This window comes from Neodiprion pinetum, chromosome 3, assembly GCF_021155775.2.
Source record: "Neodiprion pinetum isolate iyNeoPine1 chromosome 3, iyNeoPine1.2, whole genome shotgun sequence".
Lineage (NCBI taxonomy): Eukaryota > Metazoa > Arthropoda > Insecta > Hymenoptera > Diprionidae > Neodiprion > Neodiprion pinetum.
Genome location: NC_060234.1, coordinates 19,239,939 through 19,266,050, shown reverse-complemented (window position 1 = coordinate 19,266,050; position 26,112 = coordinate 19,239,939). Strand labels below are relative to the sequence as shown.

The 26,112-nt window shown below is 38.3% G+C and overlaps 1 protein-coding gene and 1 non-coding gene across 11 annotated transcripts in view; both read right to left on the bottom strand.

Annotated features, from left to right (window-relative positions):
* LOC124213967 (collagen alpha-3(IX) chain) overlaps positions 1-26,112 on the bottom strand; it is a 95,184-nt gene that overhangs the window by 54,144 nt on the left and 14,928 nt on the right. For 8 of the 10 annotated variants that reach the window (XM_046615816.2, XM_046615811.1, XM_046615813.1 and 5 more), the window contains exon 2: positions 7,582-7,676. In XM_046615816.2, coding sequence (XP_046471772.1) covers positions 7,582-7,598 — 17 coding nt within the window. In that variant the 5' untranslated portion in view covers positions 7,599-7,676. Of the gene's footprint in view, positions 1-7,581; positions 7,677-7,754; positions 7,768-12,719; positions 12,996-26,112 lie in introns of those variants that run through there. The other 2 variants (XM_046615812.2, XM_069134804.1) reach the window with 2 other exon arrangements.
* Positions 5,352-5,424, bottom strand: TRNAR-ACG (transfer RNA arginine (anticodon ACG)). The gene has a single exon. It is a non-coding gene; the product is annotated as a tRNA-Arg (tRNA).

Below are 26,112 nucleotides of genomic sequence, written 5' to 3'. Positions count from 1 at the left end.
ATGTTGAAGGTGAAGCCTCAACGTTGACGGTACACCTCCAGCGTTACAGGTAAACCCTTAACGATAAAGGTTAATTCCTAACAATTGAAGGTTCAATCCCCAAGACATGAAGGTGATTCGTATCCCCAAAATTTAACTGATGGTAAATGTGAAGGTGATCTATCGACATTGCGGGGACTGTCCCCTGCAATCCCAAGGGATACACCTAACTCTTCTTGAGGGTAAACTATAAAATTTGGGTGTCAACGCGAAAATATAATATGTAAAAGATTGGTGGTGAACCCTTGATTCTATTGCAGGCTAACATAACCCGTGAAATTACTAAGGTAATTCTTATGATATTCGTTGAAGTTCTATTATTCTCAATAACATCTGAAATGATCTATGTGTATATTATTTATGGTAAAACCAATGATTCAATTTGAATTCAACTTTCGAGCAACTCGCTGGAATTAAGCCATCGCATTGTATAGTATAAGGATCACTATTGATATTGCATTTTACTTACCCTGCATGCCATTATGCAATGCTCCAAAAGAATACTACTTAGTTTTTTCAGGGTTGAAATTAGAAATCATAAACTACACTATATATGAGGATTCCCACGTCAACTCGGTGAATAAAAAACATTGACTCTCTTGGATATTCTCAGTGATTTTTTATATGACAGTACTTGGAAATTATCTGAAAATTAGCGAATCCAAATGTTTTATGTATTTTCATGTAGTGTATGTACATTGTACATGTACGCATACATCTTCATTATAATATAATAATGAATGGAATGCATTGGGTATAGATAATTCTTCATGGCTGTATGAATTATACATACGTGCATTAAATTTTATTTACGATTATTTTTGTGCGTGGGGATACATTATACCCTTTTTCTATATTAAACGCGAATTCGTATAGATATACAATAATTTAATAATGTTAATATATCATTTTCGTGGCATTCAATGATAAAAATCAATATCCAAATGCATATATAATAGATGTATATGATTGCCTCAAGATATCAAATGAGAAATAACCAGACGACTTGTTGATTACTCAGTTTCTATTGTATTTGCTAATGGTGTGTAATGCACTTTTGTAATACCGTTACATCTACAATCCCAATCAAATGACATAATAAGCTCTTGACTCGAGAAGTCTTTCGAAGTGAATCCACGATTGGGAGGTTCACCCTCAACTTGGAGGTAAACCCTTGACTTGGGAGTTAACCCTCACTTAAAAGGTAAGCCCTCAACTTGGGAGTATACCCTCGACTTGGAGTAAACCCTCGACTTGAAAGTAAACCCTCAACTTGGGAGTAAACCTTCAACTTCGAGGTTAACCCTGAATTAAGGGGTACGAATTTACCCTCTAGAGTTGAGTGTTATTTTGGGTGTAAAATTGGGCGTTTTTTCCGTAAGGGTAATATCATGACCACTGGAAATAGCCTGCAGAATAACCTACAATCGTTTGATTAAATTTTCGTTGACCCCCGTTATCACAGCAAACACATTTGAGTTTCCGAAAAAGCTCCGAGGTGTATTGCCATGATTGGTACTGGCGAATCCAGGCTTTGGATAATAAACGATGAGTCCTAATTCCCTACGGAAACCCTTTTGAACAACTCTCTTGCTCTCTTATATAATCCGTTTGCCTTTCTCAGTACGTGCCTGCCATTGTTTTAATTTTCAGTTTGTAGGACGAATACAAAAAGCATTCGAAAAACCGTATCCATGCATGCAATGCAGATATTCCGAACCTGAAATTGTCCTCGTAGACTTTTCTTTCTAGAAGAGTATCAAAGTCATTAGCGTCATTAACATCTTTGAATGTAGCTTCACATAAGTAGCAACATAGAGAAGAACTCATAGATGTAAATGCGTTGCAAACTTTCCCATCGATCATTGGTTACATCATTTCAAATTCAAGTGAGATATCGTTCTGATGTAGTATTGTTTCGCAAGGAACAAATGTCTTTCATATGATCTTCGATGTAGCCTTCTTCGTTTACTGTCGATTCTGTGTTTTCGTGCAACTTTCGAAGCATCCAATTGTCCTGAGGAGAGAAGGCTTATTTGAACAGCATATGACGACTCGTTCGTAGTCAACGTTTCACGGACTTCTTCTTTCCACCATTCACTTAGTGACTCAAACTACTTGGAAGGGTGACCACCTTTACTGGTTGATGTCTTCTGAAAAGTAGCAGGTACGGGAGAGGACACTTGCACATTAACCCATGACATATATTTTTTGTAAAACCTTTTTTTCTCCCCTACAGACCGATTGCCACATTGTTCTCAATTTGTTAAATAACGTTGAAACGGACTGCCTCATATCTTTTGGTATAAGCACTGAACGTCCACTCTTCTCGGAGATTTGCAATTCAAGGTGTTCCAATACAGTAAGCAATCTATCCTTCAAATGACTTTTCACCATGTTGAAAACCTCCTTCCGTATAAATAGTAATACTTCCTTACTAGACTCTGTGTAACTGAGCTACAGAGAATTTAAAACTGATTTGCATATGAAAACTTCAAACATTTAACGTAGATTATAACGAATAAAGTACCATGTAACTCATTTAATAAACTACATTTTTTTAGAGCGATTTTATTTCTATTTATCAGTTTGTTTTCCAATATTGAAGTCACAAAAACACGTCAACGTAATATTTATTCATCTAATTTATGACAGATAAGACAATAATACTTATTTGTGCGCACCCGTTCAAACTGTGCACAAATTATGAAAAAAAAATCGTAACAGCCAAAGGAGCAGGTGGGAACATCCGATTTTTGTTGATTTCGTAAGCTAATAAACTCACCTGAAGCCCTGAATTTGAATCGTTTTAGAAAATGGTAGAAAATGGTACTTTTTATCTGTTTCAAAATAGAAGTGTTTAAATGTATATCGTTTTCGAGACGGTACCGAACATGGCCGTATTTTAAGCGGTTAAACAATACTTTTAGAATGAACTACTACAGAAATATTTTCCACATATCTCCAGAAGCCGAGATCATCTTGAAAAATTGAAATAGTACAATTCACTCTTGAGATATGGAATTTTGAAGTTCACTTTTTTTGGTTTGTGTTCTCGCGCGACGCACTATCAACGAAGGTTGAGTTTGAACTGAAGTAGCAAGCCAGGCAGCGGGGTGCAGAGTTACCAACCCTCTGGTGGCTACAGGTCGTACTCAAAGTGAAAATGGACCATACTTTGAAATTTCACAACCGTACAAAGATTTCGCGGTGTACATTTTTGCTCTTTATATTTTATGGTCGTATAATTACCACGATTTTGCTTCCTTTCTCAAGGACCAGATAGGTTTTAACCACATTATTGACATTTTTACATTCAACAATTTTTCAATCACACGAAGCAGTTGCTGGAGACTTGTAGAAAACTTTATTTTTTTTATTTTTGAAGAAATAATTACAAACATACAACCAGAAATGTGAAGTACTGGGACAGTTTCTTTATACTTCTGTACTTGATTCTTTTGCGTAGGCTAGCCAAAAAATTACTTAAATTCCTACAACTTTTCCAGGATCGTACATTTAGCGTGAGGTCGAGCAACTGGACGGTATGTCCGTACAGGAGACGAAATTACAGTACAAATACGGTCCTGACCGTATGGTTGGCAATACTGGCGGGGTGACACTTAATGCCTTAGCATAAGACCCTTATTCGACAACCCATTGTAAAACATTACCACCTGAATCAAGCTGGGTGATGAAGTAATCAAAGCTTAGTAGAACTTTTGAGTTCTCCTCTACGTTTGTTGGTAACACAATTTTTTCGCAGCGCACTCTTGAGATAGAAAAGCAAACGAATCTTGATTGTTTGTTATTATTATTATTATTATTATCAATGCTACCACTTTTACTAGTCAACTTCCTTTTCAACATTAATTTTTATTTCCGTGGTCATAGAATGTCATAAGCTCTCATATAAGAAAGTGGACGGGGAAACTTGAACCACCCCGCTGGAGCCAGTTTAGAACATACCACCTTCTCCTTCGGGGTTTGAACGCATTAATTATTTCTTTACCAGACCTAATAGTCAAAATTCGCTGAATCGAATTTTTATGCTTCGAGGTTTAGTCCGCTTTTTCAGGACTTCGTCCCACTGTGCGTCCACTCGCTTTAATAAACGAAACACTGATGAACGATAGCAAATTAACGATTTATCAGCATGCGAAGGTATATTTATATTTGATACTGGTTGCTAGACTATAATAACTGATTACTTTTTCCAACAGCAGTAATTTGATACACATCTTTTCGTTCCTCATATCATTCTCATAGCTAGATAATCTGCGAACTAGCAAAACCGCGCAAGTATAAGGTATAAGGTTTTGTACCATGATCAATCATATTGTTACAAAGGGTGAAATCATCCGTCTTGCCCCCTTTTAATGATCTAGTAGTCATCATAGATAAAAGAAGTTTATGAACCTCTTATGTCTTTAAAAAGATAAGGTTGCTGCGTCAACCAACATTATTGTAAAAACAGTCTTGTTTCAGACTTTAAATTAGAAACACGTTCTCTGCTATTAAAGGTTTTTCACAACATTTTATTTGCACCTATAATTGGTCTCATTAAATAAGCTTACGAATCCTTATTAATTTTTGCTACGTCTTAGAACGTTACAATATATTTTATGGAGGCATTAAAGATGACACCTAGGTTGACTGATTAGCCGCCACTCGTAATGTCAGATACTCTTCAATGACTCATGACTACGGTCGATATTTTATGACAAGATAGAAGGAGGATATATTTAAGGGGGTGCCCTGGTGGATTTCGACGCTGACTTATATATCTCCAAATATCAAATCCCAAGGTTTTCAAACGCGAGAATAGGCTTAACCGCCTCATTCTATAAACAATTCTAAACAAAAACATCCCGATACATTTTCATGTAACGCAGAAATGAACAAATGGCACGAATTCTACGAATTTACAAATGTGATTTTGTAGAATCCGTGCCATTTCTTTACTTCTGCGTTAAATGAAAATGTATTGGAATGCTTTTGTTCAAAAACGTGTATAGAATGGGGCCATCAAGCCCTTTTTCGCATTTGAGATACAAAGACTTCGATATTTGGAAATATATATGTCAACTTCGAAATCGATCAGGGCACCCCCTTAAACCAGATGCATGGACGGGCATTCGTGGCTAGGTTATGCACACATGCCACGAGACAGATGACAATGAGAGACACTAGCTACGTAATTTGTTGTTTACCAATACGCTTTACCGCATGTCCTATAACACCTCGTTTATACTGCAGTTTACAGTAGTTTAACACCGAAAGTGTGAAAGGAGGAGAAAAAAATTTGTGCTCGATCCTGCCAGGATTCGAACCTGGAATCTTCTGATCCGTAGTCAGACGCGTTATCCGTTGCGCCACAGGACCGTGTTACATGATTTATCAACTTATGCAACCCACTTGGATTGCTTTTTGATAATATCCACGATTTCCTCGAAGGAATGTCGATATTTATTTTTGCTACAAGTGAAAACTAATGAAATGGCGGTCTCTATGCTGCATGAATTTCGGATCATTGATTTCTGGCGATGGAAAGAACATAACGAAACAAAACTTAAGTAAAACGTACTAATAAGTCATATTCAAGAAGGTTTGAAGAAACACTTGATTAGTGTGCACAACCTACGAAAATCACCCACTTAACCCTGTATATTATAAGATATACGAAGAAAGGCCAGACTTGCTAATAATAGCGCTTCATTGCTTCGTGGGTAGAGAAAATACCGTAGCCTGTGACGTAATGTTTTCAGTTTAATTGTACATGACCACTGACATGCTTGCGGGTCATTTTGTTCTGAAATTAAAAAGTTGAAAATCCTTGAATAAAGATATCATAGTGTGAAAGATAAAATGTATTGCTTTACTTCATTTTACTGGCACGTAGCTACCCCATAAATATATATTTTAAACTGCTGTAGCAGTAATCATTTGTATATTAATTCCTTTCCCGCCTACATGCCTATAGGCATTCTAATGAGTCACGGTATATTTTCATCCCGCAAAAAGATATATATAATGTGCTTATTTTGCGATCTCTTCCTCTTCTAAGCGGCACTTGACATTCCTGCATTAAATTACTATCAGTGCCTACTCCTAACAAATTACGAATCAAGCTGCTACCCGTAGTCACTTGAATTTGTAATTGAATCCCATAGTCAAAACACTGCCATGCAATGTGACTCAAAAATCAGAAGAACAATGCGCAGGCTTCATGTCCACGTTTCGTTCGTTATTTTGTTTCGTAGCTTATCGACATTGACGTCATAAGTCTAAAAATTCTCGTGAACCCAGACATGTGGTGCACTTTTGTGCTTATACTCCGAATGAAAACGTCAAACAATTCTGTTTATAGGTTAAGGTCAGCCCCAGGGTCGAGAGTCTGGAACGTGAAACAATGCTACAGACGTAGAAGTGGCACCAATCACCATAGGGAACTATGAAATCAGAACGGGGGCGAAAAACCTACAATACCGCTTAAAAATAGAACATGACACGAGGTATGTTAAGGAATTCTTCATTACAGAGAAACTATTTTAGCATAAGCCCGTTTTGTCAAAACTCAATTTTGTGACATTTTAATATCTACAAACATATTAACGAACACTTACACTCGATGATGTGCGGCACTGATTTTCCCATACCACACTGTCAACTTCATGTGATTATAAATAGCTCAAACGTATCAAACAATTCACCCCTTCAGAATTCGAAGCGATAATCGGGACATAGCGTTATCATAATACAAAGAATCTGGTGGCCAGGTTATTTTCAAGAATAAGTATATGAGGATATGTCCTGGGCATTGAATTGGACAGGAGAGGAGTGGTATCTTTCATTGGAGAAGGAGGCTAATGCGAGGCAATTCATGGTGTTGTTCCCTTAGATAGAAAAGTAAATACCAGAGTAAACTGCAGCTTGAGTTAACAAAGTTTTGGAACAACCGCACGAGGACGAAAAACGATTACCAATTACGAGATTGTGATAATTGCGATTCGTTAAATGTATGCTTTAAATTTGAAGCATTTTTAATAAGCGCACTATTTCGAATCATACACCATGATAATTCAAGTCACTCGCGTTCTTCCCAAAAATGATTGTGGGCTAAAGTATAAAAAATGTTTTTAGAGTAACCTGTGTAAAGTTAACGTAGTTGATATTTCAGTTTCACAGTTATGAGAATGAAACATTTCTGTAGTCCATACAACAATACACCAAACCTTATATGACTTTCATTTCGCTGAAAGACATCCACGGAGGTCTGTCCATAGAATTTCGAAAATAATATTATTCTACTGCACTCTAGTTTGTGCGTTCAGATATTATGAGTAAACTAGTTTAACTAGTACGAACAAAAGTAAACTTCCATCTTCAATAATGCAGCCCACAGCTAATTCGTGATCGCTTTATCTTTCAAGGAAATTGTTGCAGCGATTGTGACTCCGTTGAACCCGCCAGATAAAACACATAAATTTGAAAAACGTGTACCATAGTATCCATCAGGTAAGTTAATGATGTTTGTCTTACCTCCCAGCATGCGGCATCTTGACTCTCCCTCAATGTACGCGCTATGAAGCCAAGATTGTTGAAGCCATCATTACTCGAGGTTTACGTTTTCGTACCTGAAATGGAAAAATATAATATTCACGTATAATTTAAACATTGTTGTAAATTTGTATATGAATTTGACAAGTTTGTACCATCTTCAACCCGCGGTCTCAAGTTATTCTTTGTTCCGGTTTCGCTGCATACCAACAAGCTCAAGCATGTTTATAATTAGCGGCTCGCTTGCCACTTTTAGCTTCATCATATATTTATCGTGTATACAGATCTACGTAATGTGAACTCTTGAAAAAGATGAACAAAAGAAGTAAAGGTGCAGTTGGGTCAAGTTAGGTTGATGTAAATTCTATAGTACTAGTTCTAATCCTTGCTGACTTACCCGATACTCAATCGTCAGTTTTTAAAAACTGTCGTGCGATTTTTGTCCAATTACAAATTAAACAATTTACCAAATACCTGGAATCTGGATTCGATTGTCAATCGCGCAGATAAGCTAGCGTCTGAAATCGTATCATTTGGTATTGATTATTGTGGCGGACACCCGCCACCGGCAAGCCGGCGAAAAACCATAAAAATATTTCCGTTTCTCCATGTGTATCTTTTTCCATAGTTCTTTACAACTAACCTTCGAGTATCCAGGCCTCGCCTCGCTAGCCGAGGGCTAAGGGTTTGACCGCGCCGGAAATTTCCCTACAGGTGGCATTTATGGCGCAACGCGACCCTTGGCCTCGACTCGGGGGCGAGCCTGTACTTTTTCTTCATCTCTACCCCAGTCTTCGCCACGCTCTTGGCACATACGTATCTATCAACTCGTTTCGCTTATTTTCCCTGCCTTCCGCATTTTCTACTACGCCATCCGAACTGTGTAACCCGATTTTTCTGGCAATAAACAACTTGTAAACCATATTCTCTGGCGTCATACAGTAACTAACCTCCCGACAGCACCACAATTATCTTCTAAAGGGCTTACAAAAGTGATTCATAACCAAGTTTCAACTCAATCTTATGTAGTAGTTAATCAGAACGAACCTTGGTAATTTGACGAACGTTAAGAATAATTAGCTCTGGAGAATTGATTTGTTTTAAAATAATCAATTGGTTGATATTAAAACACAGTCAATGAAAAGGAATAATTGGAAACACCATGGACAGAATAGCATGTAAAAATAACTTTGCGTGCAATAATCATTCAGTTACCTAATTTATTTTTATATACGAAGTATACTTATACTTTTATCGATACAATGTCGTGAAATCAGGCGCGTAACAGAACAAGTCACACACTGTGATATTTCTGGCACAAGTCTTGAGACAGTTAGCTAGTTTTCACTATTAACATAAGATCTCCCAAGTCGTGAAATACCTTCAATCTTTACAGTAAGCAAGACTCGGATTTAGTAGCTTGGTATGACTAGTTTCGGCAATTTATTGAAACGAGTTTCAGACACTCGGTACGCTGTGTTTCACCCTTCATTATGTAGTGACATACGATGCACAAGTTCATTGTCCCAAGTGCTTCGGATTATTACTCTACCTACAGAAGGTTTTCGCTACGTTATCGCTTTGTTAATTAGGGATGCCTTATTACGCCTTTGTTCTCGTCAAACTGACCTGGCGTAATAAAGAAGTATATACAGGGTGTTCCATTCGTACTTAACCATTGAACACCTCGAAAAACGAGGTTGTTACGACAACAGTTCGAGACAAAAATTTTATGGCACCGGGGAAACAAGAGTTTGCATTGTTGGATTTATCCAGGAAGTAAGAGAGAAGAAGATGAAACTGAAGCCTGCGTGCCAGCAAAAATTACGCCTGTTTGGTGCAAAGTTAGTAGTACCGATTTCTTTCACTTCACCGCGTTCCTGTTCTTCGGTCGTTCGAAATATGTAAACCAGGCAGCTGTCAACACCTGGTCAACACTTAATAATCATAATATTTGAATGACCAAAGAACACAGACGCAAGAGTGGGAAAAATCGATACTACTAACTCTGCGCTGAAATCTGGTCCAGCTTTGTATTTCGGATTTTCGTCTCCTTCTTTCTTACTTCCTGGATTTATTACACGTACTACCACTTTCAGGAATTTTAAAAATGATACTTTAGAATAAAAAAAAAAATCGTCTTTTTCTCTGAAACAGAACTTGTAGCAGATGGCCAGGCGATTCTCAATATAAACTTTTTGGGTGCCTGATACACGCTATTCGTGAGATTTTGTGACGTTAAAGGATATATGAAGTTTGCAGCCTAGATTCAAAATTCACCGAGTATTAACGAGTCGGCTGACTTTTCGTTAGACTTCTGGAATTTTCACCTGACTTCGACAGTAGTTCTAAGGATTTAGTACGGGACATCTATTTATATAGCGCGAGCATGTTTTACGTAATTTTTCATGCGTGTTTTCCGTACTCAAAGTACCCGTTTCTGTGACGGCAACTGATCTCTATACTAACTGGATGGCTGACTAGCGTCCTCGGCCTGACTCGATTAGATGCAGACAAAATCGACACCAGCGCTCCAACAGCTTAAACGGAACTAACGAATCACTTGGCTCGCCAAAACTGACAGCACATGAGCGTTCCTGTAGGAACGGGGTTTTATTGTTTTTGTAAGGAAATAGAGAAAATACATTGGTCAGTGCATTTCTTTACGTAAGTATATAATGAAAAACAGAGAAATATCGTAATTTTTTCCACGCTGTACCATGTGATTAAATCTGTTTCTGGTATGCTACCACCCACGTGACCCGTTAGTTTAGCTTCAGATATTGCAGCGCTAGTGTCGGTTTTTGGGGCTTTTAATAGGCGTAAGCTGTCGTGTGCTGGAAGTATAGGACACACAACCAGTTAGAAGAGAGATTAGTGACGAAGGTAGAGTGAGTCTGCAAATGCGCATGCACGGGGTACAGAAGAGACCACTTTTAAATCTGGATTTTTCTGTATTGTGCGCATGCGCTATCGCAAACCAATCTAACATTACGCAACCCTAACTACAATTTCGTACTTCGTGAAAAAATACGTAACATACTCTTGATGCATAAAGAATTGTGTGCAACGAGGAGGAAACTATCGTTTCGCCTCGCGTATTTGCAATACTCGCGTTTGGCGCGCACAAGCATACTCGTCTTCGGCTAGTATGCATGCTCATCTACGACTCATTTTGCAAACTTTTGCTCGGCCCGAAAACTCCGAGTTTGCCTCTTTGTTACACAATATACTATTTAACTTTTAGGTGCAAGGTTAACTTTATAAATCATTTTATTTCGAGAGACATGTTATTTCGATCGGAGTGCTTGATACAGTTCCTGCAAAGGGCTTTGGTGTTCTCTAACAATAAGTTGAAAGATAAGAAGTCCTTAAGAGACAACACTCACATTTTTTCAAAATCCTATTGGTAAAAATATGGAATAAGTAGAAAATATTTTTTCTATAATGTCTGGCAAATTTTTCTGATTTCCTAACTATTGAGAACTCCGAAACTACGAGTCTTGACTAATTGGCTACTAAAAAACTTTACTTACCTGGTGAATGGAGCTTTGGCACAAATTTCGAATAGCAACGTCTTTCGGCTTAATATCTGGTAAATCTATATTTAGGTAAAGCTTCTAAAGCAAAGTTGGCTTATTCAAAAGTATATGTACTTTAACGTATCAAATACTTATCAGAACTAATTGTAAAAAACAATAAAGATCTCCAGAACGTTTTGGGGAAGTGTTATACCCATCATTTTTCGTAAATTGTTTTGTCTACTTCACGTATCCAATTTTAGCGCTAGGTTTGTTTACATCGATTATAATCTAGTAAATACACAGTGCGCAGGAGTATAGTATTACAATTCTAGAAGTCGCTGTAAAGATAACATTCGCTTACCGCACGTGCCGTAGGCACGGTATAACAAATTTATCGCACGCTATATGTAAAATGGTGTTTTTCGATACTAGTGTGCGAAAGTGGCAATGCCCGCACAAGCGTGAAGGCGCAGCACGAGCCCTTAGACGAGTTGAAAGGCGAGTGTAGTGCATTCATGCGAGATAGGCATTGCCAACTTTCGCGCGTGTATCGAACTCTATTTTTTGCTACACCTGTAATGGAAAGTCCGACATACACGATTATATTTACACGAAACCATGGCACGATGTCTGTTCAGTGACGATGTTGAGCACGGCAAAATGTGACAAACTATTCCATCGGTGGCGCTAGTGCAGCTGTTTGCGAAGTGCGCAACTGTGGATAAAAGCGCGACCGTCTTTTTCGCACACCGCTAGCAATGTGCGAAGGTTTATCTTATACCGCCGGCAATGTGCGAAAGTTTTTTTCTCACACCGCTAGCAATGCGCGAAAGTTTTTCCCGCACATATATGTGTATAAAAGACTACTTTTGGTGCTTGTAAATGGTGCATAAAAATGGACTTTCCATGCAGGTGTTGCAAAAAATAATTTTACGCATAGACTTTACCACTGAAATATACCCAAAATGGAACACGCAGAAGTCACTTCGAGCGTGCCGCTTTGGCGTGACCTTGAGTTATCCTCACCCTTAATCTAGTTACCAAAAAATGTAAAGCCTTGTCTCACCGTGAGTTCAATTTCGTGTCTACGCGTTTAGCTTGTATTTTACCTAGCCGGGCTTGTGTCTCTGGACATCTTGATTGCCCTTGATAGACTTCTTTCGAATTATATCACATTCGTTTGCATCCCAAATCGAACTTTCCTTCGCAGGTGTTAAAAAAATAGTGTGTGTCTCGCGTACGGATGGGCGATATCTGACCCGTGTGATTACAGCGCTCGCCTTGGCAAATGCTACAAACCGCCCACTCGTCGAAAATCACCTACTTTCCACACTTGTACCACAAGATACTATAGCTACATCACTTTATCACTGTTTCAATATGAAAAGTGAGAAAAATTTCACTATAATGCTACTGTATAATCTATTTATTTATTTATTTTTAGAGTTTACTCCTTAAGAAACGATTTGAGTTATAGGGCCCGGTACGGAAATTATATGAGGAGTAAAATCAAGTGTAACACGAAAACTTGAGGCGCTATAGAAAGAGACAAACATATATATTGAACGTGCAAAAGAATGAGATGGAATACATTACACAGCGTATCCTATACTCGGGGTCTCCTCTTTGTGCGGTGCTTCGTATAGTCCAGCAGAATAAAATAAAGTTCTATTCAGGAATGACGTAGGTTAGCCGATTTTTTTATAGGTTCATCACAGACGGACGAACATATTTTCACCTACCCCCCAAAAAGTTAGGTACGGATTTGTCCGTAACGATTGTTTAAACTTTTGAGACCCCACATTTTGTTAAATAACGTCTTTGTTGTGGGTCATACACGAAAACTGTTGCAACAAAAGTTGCTAAATAGATGGCTAATAACTCTCGGTCGTACGCTCCGTACTTCTGCTCGGCTGTGCTGAGCTTCTTCGAAAAGAAACCCAATGGTTGCCAATCTCCCTCGACGCGTTGCTGTAGTGCTGCTCCCACGGTGAAATGTGAAGCGTCGCAGACGATTGCGAGTTCGGCGTCGCTTGCGGGATGAGCTAGCAACGTGGCTTGCGCTAGGCTTTCCTTTGACGCTTCAAAAGCCTGTTCAGCCTCCGTGTTCGACTTTACCGGGGTTCGTCCCTTAGCGTTTCCCTGAAGAAGGTCGTTCGGGGGTGCCTGCAGGTATGCAGCCTTGGGTATGAAACGACGATAGAAGTTTACCCAGGAATTGTCGTAGCTGTTTTGCAGTTACGGGCTTTGGGTAGGTGCGGATGGTTTCAACCTTTTCCGCCAGCGGCCGAGTGCCCTCGCCGGACACGCTATTGCCCAGGAATTTTACTTTTACTGCCCCGAAAATGCATTTTGCTGGATTTGCCAGCACTCCGTAGCTTTTCAACCGCCTGAAAAGTTCCCCCAGATGTTGAAGATGCTCCTCTTCTGTCCGTGAGGCCACGAGGATATCGTCGATGTACACGTAGCAAAATAAACGTTGAAACGTCTGTGCTGCGTTGCGTAAGCCGAACGACATGAATGGGAATTCGTACAGGCCGAATGGAGTCGTGATAGCTGTTTTCGGAACGTCTTCTTGTGCTACGGGGATTTGGTTATACGCTCTCACCAGATCTATGGTGGAGAATATGTTGTTCCCCTGGAGGCTCTGGGAGAAATCCTCGATGTGCGGAACCGGGTAGCGATCCGGAACGAGTTGATAGATACGTCTGTGCCAAGAGCGTGGCGAAGACTGGGGTAGAGATGAAGAAAAAGTGCAGGCTCGCCCCCGAGTCGAGGCCAAGGGTCGCGTTGCGCCATAAATGCCACCTATAGGGAAATTTCCGGCGCGGTCAAACCCTTAGCCCTCGGCTAGCGAGGCGAGTCCTGGACACTCGAAGGTTAGTTGTAAAGAACTATGGAATACACATGGAGAAACGGAAATATTTTTATGGTTTTTCGCCGGCTTGCCGGTGGCGGGTAACCGCCACAAGAAACTTGTCAATTCTGCTTGTTAATAGACGATTACACAATTGCGATGTAGCATTTTCTAGTTCTGTTGAAGAAGGCCTTACATCGATTTATTACTGCAGCAATATTCTAATATCGCAAAAGTTACACGAAAATCTGTCACAGATGACCACAACCAAAAAGGATAGTAACACATAATATAGTTTCTGTTTACAGTTTCGAAATTCGATTCGTTTGGACCCAAAATTAAATTTTTCACTTATGGTAAAAAGTGAAAAAAGTTGAAAGCTGCATTGTAACCACAGATGGAAATTTCCTTCAGTATAGCAAGTCTTTTAAAAACCACAAACAAATTCTTGTCAAGAATCTTTTACGAAAATTACAAGAAACTAGAACGGCAAATGTTTATTTTTTGTATAATAAGAACAAATTTTACTCAACTTTTAATTGCAGTGACAAGAATTCAGCAATTTACCGACAGTGAAACAAGTGGATTGAGTTGAAGGCAACAAAATACCCCCTTAGGTGTTTGAATAATTGTTATTTTTGAGACGTGCACACGTATAATATAATATTATAAGATAATGAATGATTAAAAATTTCATCTTAATAATTCTGGTGATCAAACTTTCGAAAAACAATATATCAACAACGAACCGAGAACAAACTATTTGACGGATAACTGTGTAAAATGTGCTTTTAAAATCTGCACACATAACTAGACATACACGCAACTAAATGCTAACTTTTTGTAGACATGACAGCTGTAGATCAACATAAATCAGGAAAGTCAAATTAGAAATATCCCTACGAACTGTAGCTGTGCTTTCTGTAATATGATACATTATACGATAGCATTAGAAGTATGCTCAGTTATTACCACGAAAAAATAACAAGGGATCGAGAGAATGCAGTGTGACAATCACGTTGGATTCGACGAAATTTTGAACTTGCTTCTTGCTACCTGCACTGACAAACAGGCACGAGCATGCTTGAACAGGTCGAGACTTGCTACTCATGTATAGTACGTGGGTAGTTCTTTTGACGCCTGACTCACTTTATGTGCTCAGGATCACTGATTTCTTCTTCTATGTATCTATTTATTCATAACGTCTAGACGTTCTATGGACAGTAGCACAAGTCTCCTTTTAATTATTCAATGAATTTGAGAACGCAAGAGATAAAAATAGAAGTAAGAGAATTGAATTACGAGTATGTTGAACTAACTAAAACATAAGGACGTTGATTATAATAGACTTTCAACTTACAATTCCCGAAATTTTATTCATTCTACTAATTGCTTGCTGTTGAACCCGTAGTAAACCCTACGTAATTGACTTCATCATTAGCTCTTACTGGCAGCTGTAGAAGACACTGTGGTACCAAAAAATCAAATTTCTAATACAGTCAAATGAGCTTCAGAGGTTACCTTCCACAAGAATATCTATATTCGGTACTTTTTGATTGAAATTAAATCAACAAATAACAAATTTAAATAAAAATACAAAAGGGTCCTATTAATAATAATTGAACACGGAGCCAAGTAGCAACGTGCAATAATAACAATAATTTTTTAGTCGTTCTAACGAGTAATTCAAAGTGTACAGTATATTTTTTTACGGTGTATGGAAATTGGATTCAACCAATTCCGATAATCGATTAGCAACTACGTATACCGAAAGATATTTCAATGATTTCTCTATTCCACTAGTACCGTTGCCCATAGCTGTGGTCGTATGGTGATAGATATTTTGGCTTCACGTTTGAGAGGCCGCATGGCTTAAACACATGTATATAATACAGTCTCAAGTTGCAGCGAGTATGACTCCGAGAATATAAACCACGAAATTCTTCTTACAAATATTATTACGAAGTTTCATTTCCCCCCGAGTGATTTCATGTTTTCATTCGTTTATTATATATTTATTTGAGAGATAACATCCATGGACGGAATATCGTAATTATAGTTCGGATTTATTCACTCACACCGAAATAATAACAGAATTGATGAGCATTACGTACTATCAAATAAGAAAAAAATATTGATGAAGAACGCACGTTACAACGAACCCAGATGCATCCATCTTATGAAATATGCATTTTCTTCAGAGCTCAATCATTAATTCCCAATCGGCATAGACTAACCAATGGAAGTAGACAAATAGATCATGTGGAACGCATTAACAGCGAAGGAAACGGAATTGCGGTTTCTATAAATCTCTAATTGTAAATAAAACTTGCAAGACGTTCTGCCGTCGCACAACCCATCACAGCACAAAAATGCTTGACGCGTGTGTTCCTCGGCAACAAACTCACGTAGATATAATACGAAAACTCAATTATACATCTATCGTAAATAGTATGCGCCTCGAGGTGTGACGGTCTCTCTCTTTTCGATGAGTCATGTACAGTCGGTACCGATTATATTACGCTCGAAAACAGCGTAAATAGTCTTGAAAACAATCCAGAAAGTGTACAATAACAATGATGTAGGAAATATCCCTTCTAGACAGACGAGTGTGTTTGTGATTTTTCAAAACGTTTTTCTGGGTACATCTATTTCACGACCGTGCAACAACTTTCTACCTGAAAATATATTTGGCATAGAAAAGAAAAATTGTGATCTCGTTTTTATTTACATTGTTTGGGATATTCCTAAAAGTTTTTTTTTTTCAGCAATAATGTGTTTTTATAACATGAAAACTTGTCTGATCGAAGTTAAGATTGATTTCCGTAAAATATTTCCAATTTTTCGGCACTTATGATGGTGTAACTCCCGAACGAATCGGAAGTCCATAATTTCCTTTGGAGGAAAACTTGATTGTAACTGGTTGAATGCAAGTAAAAAGTTTCAGGAAAATCGAAGCCGTCGCAATTCAAAAAATTTTGATTTTTTTTTTCGAAAAAATTTTAGAATTGTGTGGTTGGAAAAATTTTCAAATATTTTTTTCAGAAAGCTCGGACTTATTGACACATTTTATACTTGTATCATTTTGTGAAAAGAGTGAAAGCTCTTGCAGATAGAGCCAGTTGAAAAAAGTCTGTTTCGAAAAAGTTGAAAAATCGGAAAATTCATAAAATCTACACAGGTGGCCTAATCGAAAAACGGCCGAACACGTGTTCTTTTTTTTTCGATAGACGAATTGAGAAAAAAATTGACACCAAGATTGGCGTCGGTGACCTTCACCGATTAGGTGAAATGGTGTGGAATACCTCATACAAGTTCGTACATATCTTAACGCTTGCTTATCGTATTAATACTATACATGCTGCATAGGAAATATGTATGTTATAATCAGCACTCTCAGCAGATCTCCGACTTATTGTGGCATCTGGTGACAGAGAAATACTAAATTCAATATTTATGTTCAATAATCATCACATTTCGTTAGGCGCGCAATGCGTATTATACATGGTATGCTTATTCACTTACACGTGTAGTGAGAATAATTTCAATCGTTCATTTCTACTCGGACATATACTAACCGCATTTTCATCCCTCTGTACAAGTATTGAAATAGAAAAAAACGACAATTTTCTTAGCGCGTTCAAAATAAAATCTTCATAAATGGAAGGCGCCGAACTAGCAGTACACGTAGTGTTATAGGCGTTGGATTTCAGTTCATCGTCCCTATGGATAACAATACATTGTCACCGAACTATGAAATATCTCATTATCGGAGTCTGCGAATACTTGTAATGTAGGTATTGTTTCCTTTTTGTATTTGTCCGTTAAATTTATGACAATATATTCATTGCCGTATCGAGTCTAAGTGAGAGCCAAGTATATCACACAATAATTTGGCATTAGTCGAGTCTTTTTCGGTCAATAATAAATAAATAAATGAACATCATTAGCGTTTTATATTTTCCGAACAGGTCCGAGCGTAAAGTCACAAATTACTTGACCGTGGAAAACTGAAAGTGAAAAAAAGAAAATACAAAAGCCAACTCTGAATAAGTAAAATCAACAAATCGGCGTCCTTGTCTTTGAGCTTGAAGGTAGACAAAACAACCTAGCGGAGCATGGAATCGTCATTTCCGTAGGTACATACACATATGTGCATCTCAATCAACGACAAGGTGAAAAATCGATGCGAGATATAGACAGGTTATTTTGCAAAGAGAGTCGTGCTAATGGAAATCGGTGTTTTGTACTCTAAACGGCTAATAAGTGTTCGGTAGACAGAGACATCTCTTATCGAGAACGGAAACAGATTATTCGTCACGTGGCCTACGCGGCTTCCCACTCCCCTCTCAAAGCTTATGATACACGCCTCCCACCCTCGAGTGTTTTCTGAATGCGCACTTCTTACCGTGTCGCGCGTCTAGTGTTCGTGGTCGCCGGTCGAGGTCAGACGTCACGACTGCAGAAATAATAACAATAAGCCCCGTTCCGTTTCGCCGGGGACTGAGTTTTGATAGTTTCGCCGCATGCATTCGCCGCTCAAACTTTGCGGTCTTTTATATCGATACAGCGATCATGCTTTAACACCGAGTAAATTCACTTGAAAGACGAACTGATTGTTAAGAATATTTTTTTTTTAGTGCCAAAGTGGTGCGAACGGGTACGTATATTTTTCGAAGATCGAGGATTCGTTTGCAGAGTCGTCGAGTATTTTACTTTGGAATTGACAATGTTGTGAATACAAAAACTATTGACACACACTTCGATTGGGGGGCAAACCGTGACGTTTGAAAGATTTTTAACAACATTCGAAAAGCTGACCACGTTACAATGTCTTATTGCAAGGAGTGTGACATCCTGTTCGCGAAAACTACAGAATTTGTAAATCACAGGAGAAAAGAACACCCGAGATTTATATGCCACGGGTGCAAAAAGGTTTTTGGGCTGAAGAGAAAACTTGTATTTCATATGCGCTCCTGCGGGCAATTACGAGGGAATAAAAATTTTCGCGAACCTGGGTCTGTTATTGGCTTTGCGAATTACAAACGCCTGCCGATTGTTACAGCGCAAAAATTAGATACAGAGTTCGAAATATACATGGACAGAAAGTTTGGTAAGAAGGGTGTTTTTTGTACTGTTAAAACGTGCAAATTTTGTTCCAAAACTTTTTCCATGGCTTCGGACTTCGCTGATCATATCAGAGAACATTGCAAATCTATTCCGCTCGATGCCACCGGCGTCAAATCAAAATTCGATTTCATGAAATTCATGGGCCTCAAGATGAGAGAGACGACCGATACCGGCCCCAGCGATTTAGAATTAATTGGCGATGAGGTAAGAAACAAAATCACTGATTGCCGGGTGGTAATTATAGGAGAACGTTGTAAAATTTGCGATATATCCTTCAAGTGCGTCTCTGATATGGATCTTCACAATAAAAAATATCACCCACCCAACGATCGGAAAAAGGTAACACTCGTACTAAGAATCGGCGACGAAATCATCTCGAGGCTCTCTGTAAAAAAGCGTCACATACGCCGTAGCGAGAAGGTAGCATGCAAGTCAAATTGCCGAAGGTTGAAACTTCGGTTGAACAGAATGTACGAAAGTTGTCAACATCCGGCAAAGAAAAATGAGAGCGACAGACACAGCCGGAACATTTTTCCAAGGGTACCTCCGTCGGACGATGAAGCTTACGGTGACATTATTTTAAATTCCGATGTAGCATTGCTTATCAAGAAAGAAATCGGCCCGCCCGATAGGAACTGTACCGGACGTCAAACGGCGAGGGAAAATTCCATAGATCTGCTAAATTTGGATCATACGACCAGAGCACAAAGTACTTTCAGCTCACTCGAGCCGATTTACGACACGAATATGATGATGCGTAACCTTCGACCTGGCGGTATGGACGCCGACGACTTTTTAGATAACCTACGATTCTCCGAACAGTGGAAAGACGATGTAACAGATCCTGACGTGCCTTGGTACTCGCCGGTGAAATTGGAAAAAGTCAATCGAGGAAGTGACGAGGACAGTTGTTTCTGCATCGACGAAAGTAAACGGAGCCCGACAACGAAGAAAACAAGGACTGGATGCGATTACGAACAGTTCAACGATATTACGAACGGAGATAGCGAAGATTGTAACGAAATGAACTTCGACGAATTACTTTGTATCTACAAGTATTCTTGCGACTCGAAGTGTCACCCTACTGAATTCGGTTTTCCTTCGACAGAGAAGAGCTACAGGCTTAAAATCGAGCGCAAAGACAGCGAGGACGACGACAACAACAACAGCGCGGGCGATCGCCGCGGCTCATTGTCAGTCATAACAACGCCCAGTTACATCGGCGCGATTGTTGTCGAAGAGGAAGGCCCTAACTTGACTGTCAACTGTTCTCGATCCGCTGCTTTTACTTCTTGGACGCACGAAGACAAATTCTTCGGATTTCAGGACGACCGAGTTTACGGTCTAGGCAAAGGAGTTGTCGGCGCAATCGATAATTTCCAAAAAGTACTTATAAAAGAGGAAGTGATGCTGGACGAGACTAACTCTTGCATTAATGAATCATCTTTTTAGCCATCTATTAATTATAATACATAGACATGAGAGCGTCTAGTGATGTATACGTTAATACGAATCAAATTGACGTCGTGTCGCAAGAAGAGGTCACTATATCAAAGTAGTAAGCTATAGGTGTGCGACACGTGCCGAACAGTGGAACCGAACAGACCTGCGATTTCGAGTTTATATAGGTATTTCTCAGTCGTTCTCATTTGTGATGCAATACGTACTATAGCGTTATTATTAATGTACGATTCTACTGCCCAAATAATATTTTGTGTTTTTTATTTCTGATTCGTATTCTCGTTTTCATTTATCAATTTTGACGACAGTTCAATTATCTTTCCTAAAATTACTATTCTAAGTATTTTAAAATAGATTATTAGTCATACGAGGATTAATTTGGTACAAGTTGTCTGACACACCACAGAATGTTTCATAAATATTACAATGTACCCAATAACGGTTAAAGATGAAATACTTGGAGTAGAGAGGTTCAGAAAAGCCCTTTTTTTAGCTCTGCTCTTCTCCGAGATTTTTGGACTTTTTCAATAAACTTTTGTTACGTCATACAAAACATAGCAATCGAAGGATTTACGAATATCTCAATTTTGAAATTCCCGAAAATAGCTTTTTTACTCGAAATGTCAACGTCGTTGAGGCAGTAGTGAAAAAAGTTTTCAGCCCAGCACTTTCGCATGTGCTATTTTTTAGTAAAATAGTGCAAGAATCTCGGAAAAGAGCGAAATCGAAAAAATGGCCCGCTTCTGAACTGCCCTATTTCACATGCTCTAAGCGCGAGCCGAAACCCGCCCGAAAATCCAAAAATTTCAAATTGCGATATCTGAGCAACCACGGCCCATTGGATTGAAAATAAAAAACCACGTTAATCGGGGGCCTTAAATTTTCACCACGTGCAAGGACAACCCGTTTCGCGACATCAAGCCTCCCTACTCTCCTTGTCAGTGCGCGTTACAAGTGTTGTACATCTTTTTGGTAAGAATATAATTATAACTCTTTTTGGTATTAAAAATTAATAGGTATATACATGTATGTCGTATAAAATGCTGGATGTTGTTTATATCGGTACATTATTGCTGTGATTATTATATAACAATTTCAAATATTTGACGGAACTGATGCAGTGATTAGATGTCAAGACACTGTAAAGAATAAATTTATAATTTTTTTAGTAGCGTTCGTTGGATTTTACTTGTTTTACGTTTGACAGTTAGACTGTATAATATAGATTTTTTAAGAGCTGAGATAAATAAATTATTAATTCCCTTGTAACAAACCCTGGTTTACCTTGCTTTTCACATTCGTTGTGATTGCAAGTTCTCCTTCAATATCCTCATAGATGTAGTAATGAAGCTCTCCGAAAAGCGCGAAGGTAAGTATGAGAATTGGAATAGACATGCAAATGCCTAAGTTATTGTTACTATACCTCAAGAATATTATTTGCATTTGAATATTTTCGGAAAATTTTTATTTTTCCCCGACTTCACAAAAGGAGGAAGGTTATCAATTCGTCGCGTATATTGTTTTCCGATACACCAGTTCGAAAAGGTGCAACCGTACAAAAATATTTCACCGACACTTGGTGAATTTGTTGAGTACACACAGATGCTGTACAGACCTATCTTACACAAAATTATGCGACACACTATTATCCTATACAAAATCGTCAAAGTAGTAATCTACAATAAAAAAAAGTATTTTCAACTACTAAACATCATACGCGTCACTTACTTTCGAAAATAATGTTGCATCATGAGGTTTACGTCAAGCAACTCCACGGATTGGATTTTTAAATGCATGGCACGTGAAAATAATTTTTTTCATGTTTCTTCGAAAATATTTCACCGAAATGGAACAAAAATCCTTTTCAACGAATGATCTGGTTCAGATAGAATTGTGAACTAAATTTTGCTATCATAATTTATTTTAATATTTTTATTCACAATTTTATGTTTATAATCAACCGAACAAATCCCATGTATAAAATTTCACAAAAAAAAAACGTCTACCCATTGGTGTTACGGGGTTGATGATTGTGATCGTATCCACACCCAACCGTGATGTTATTACGGTTTACCCTCTGAAAATTAAATTATTTATACATGTATTACGTCTGGCTTTATAACCAAATTTTTCTCCCATCTACCTCATTACCTTCGCTTTACTAGCTTTCTCGAATTTCTCTTAAGGGGGCGCCCTGGTCGATTTCGACGTTGACGTATATATCTTCAAATATCGAAGTCCTTGTATCTGAAAAGCGAAGAAAGGTTTTAAGCCCCATCTTATACGCAATTCTGGACAAAAACACTCAAACCCATTTTCATTTGACGAAGAAATGAAAAAATCTGATGAATTGTACGAATTTACTATTGCGATTTCATATGATCCGTGTCATTTTTTTATTTCTGCGTTATATGAAAATTTGTTGTAGTGTTTTTGTTTGGAATTGCGTATAGAATGGGGCTGTTAAGTCTTTTTTCCCGGTTGAGATACGTGAACGATACTTGGAGATATATACGTCGACGTTCAAATCGACCAGGACACCTTCTTAAGACGCATATAATCTTTCCCCTGTCCTCATATTTCCATACTGCTCTGTGCATGCGAACAATCAGATAAATGTAAAACCTTGAGTGCACACGACACTAGTAATTTTACCTACTCAGCACTATGTATTCCCCCACTATTCTGAACTCTTACACTTTTCCTGGATTCGAACACTTTGTCTCCGTATCACTTCTGTTTCATTATACAATAAGTATACTTTTAATATAACTTGCGTCAAAGCAACTTCAATATTCATCTCCCAAATTTAGCAAGTTAATTTCAATTCGATCTTCGAAATCACGATTCCAAACATTCATAATCGAACCCCCAAAATCCACTTTGTGCAATTCAACAATTCCACACGCAGCATTGTGTATGCCCAGCATGAATAATGACTTATGATTAGTTACATAGCTATTTATCTTTCTCAGCATCGATCCCCTTGGCGTTTTCTTAAACTGACTTTGAGAGTATAACTAACGTTTCCAAATCGACGAGGTCGAACCTAATACCTGCGTTAAGCCTGCACCACCACACCGGAAATATGAACCCAACAGGTGTTTGAGTTAACATCTCGGTTGGGCACAAAACTAGTTCCGTAACTGCTCATTCGAACTAGACATTTATCCCGTGACAAATGAATGATTCAAATTTTGAAAATGAAATAAAAATATCACGAGAATTTCAATTTCTTACCCAATTTTTCTCATCAAACGTGAAAATAATGATTTTCCAAATGTATCCTAGATGGAAAATAGTCGTCTAGTGCAATGTACTTATTAAACTTGAATTAAAAATTCATAATTTCTGAAACATGTTTTTTCGGCAAAAACTAAATTTACAACTTGAGTCAGGCAAAAGACCATATCATTTCAACCGGATGATTGTTTACATACCAAAATGGGGGTGGTGAATAGAAATGATAGCCAATGCTGAAATATCTTGGTCGAAACAATTTTTAAAACTTCCAAGCATATAATATGCAAATGGTACAACCCTACAAAATAGTTCGTTTAGAGTCAGCAAAGTGTGATCGCATAGCGCTCGCCGGCCTACGAGTATTTGGCGGCGATTCGTTGCCGCGAATCTTGATAAGGCAAGAATCTTAACGCGGTCTGAATCAAATTTCGCTGATATTCAGCAGCTGTGTTGTTGTTAAATGCTTAATGAATGAACTACGGCTGTTGAAGACAACGGAATCACTTTTCGCAACAAAGAAATACCTATATGTGGGTACTGATTCTCACCCATAACGCCTGGGTACTTATTCTATAATTTTGTAGCCCCGAGACTGCCTAGAGCGACAAACAATGCTAAAAACAACAGTTTGCAATGACGGTCGAGCGGCATATTCGTTTGTTTCGTTTGTCGCTGTCGCGTGACCTGTTGCGTTTCGCGTTGTTTGCCGCATCGGGAATTCATTCTCTGCACAAATATTCTACTATTGCTATTTATGTCGACTTCGTCACTCGACACAGCTACGGTCCAAGCACGAAATCATGTAAAATTCCGCTATCGTGGTATTTCCCTGAAAATTGTGAAACTTGTTGACTGAGTACATTCTAAAATCGTAAGAATTTTCTGGAAGGTGATGACTCATCGCTCGTGTTCTCATATGTGAGTCACCCTAAAGTTGCGCAACCTTTCAGAAAGTGATCACGGAATTACGCCTACCCGGAAACACGGTCAGCATATTCAATCCCCTGTTGCCAAGTACGCATTACATCTCGCATTATATTGCATTGATGCATTCGTACTGAGAGGGCGCTGCTGTCGAGAATATTGTCGTTATTTATTTAGGTATTAATTACTTTGTTCTGACTTGACATTAACCCACAATTCAATCAATAATTATCGGAGTGCTAGATTACACGTTTCTTAGGAGAAATCTCATAGTGTGATTTTTTATGGGGCATTCTACGTGTAATCGACCTAACCAAAACTCACACCCTTGCAGAACCGGTTCAAACTTTGTGAAACGATTTCGTCAGTTCGTAAGAAGATCCGAGATTTTTTACAGATTTTTATTCGAAGATGTTTAAACATCAGCACTAGCGGAAATATATTAAAAAATCAATAATGTCCAAGTTTATAACAGTGTAATTCGAAATACGGATCAACCGAAGCAAAGTTGAAACTGCAAAAGCCTCAGCGTTTAGTAAGTTTTAAAATTATAATATGTAAAACGATACAGTAGCGCTCAAACTTTATAAAATGCCAGAAACACCATAGTTTTTCAAATGTATTGTTACGTTCTGGGAAGAACATCCCGAAAAATCCTTTACAATTTCTCGGGCAGCCTGTCTTGGTGTGGAATTTTGTTGTGGGTCGTGCCAACTAACACTATGCGTGATTGAAATAACTCGCTCTACACACACTTTAATTCAAAATACACGTTTATTAAATATAATATGTTCGTTAACTGGTTTTCGAGGTATGGGTTTTTGGTGTTATTCACTTGGTTAGCTGTTCTAAAGTTCGAAGCTTCTGACGATGAGTGCTCTATGACAGAATCATAATTGACGTTTTTGATTTCGAGGTGTGCAATGGTCCGACGTCTAAATTGATTCTGTTTCTGCCGATGTCTGAAGTGATTCTAATTTGCAACTGTCTAGTTCGAAAAGGACCTTGAATAGTGGGAGGTCTGGAAGAGACTCCTGATTGGTTTTTGGCTACTTCAGTGCAAGACGATTGGTCTTGAAGAAGCCAATCGGTGCAATGCTGACAAGATAGTTAGTTGTAAGAATGCAATTTGAATTCTAAGAATGATACTTTGTGAACTGCTCGTCTTGTCTTCTCTCACGTTCCTTAAGTTTGGTCAGTGAGAGTTCGCGAGCCTGAGTTGGAATTGAAGATATAAAATAAAGAAATGAAAATGATACATGAACGATTGTCGGTGCGAGACCATTGCACACCAAGATGATAACTAAATCTTTATCTATATGGTTCTTAAAGGCTATGGTATGAGCATATGTGCTTTCTTATGATAATTGCACG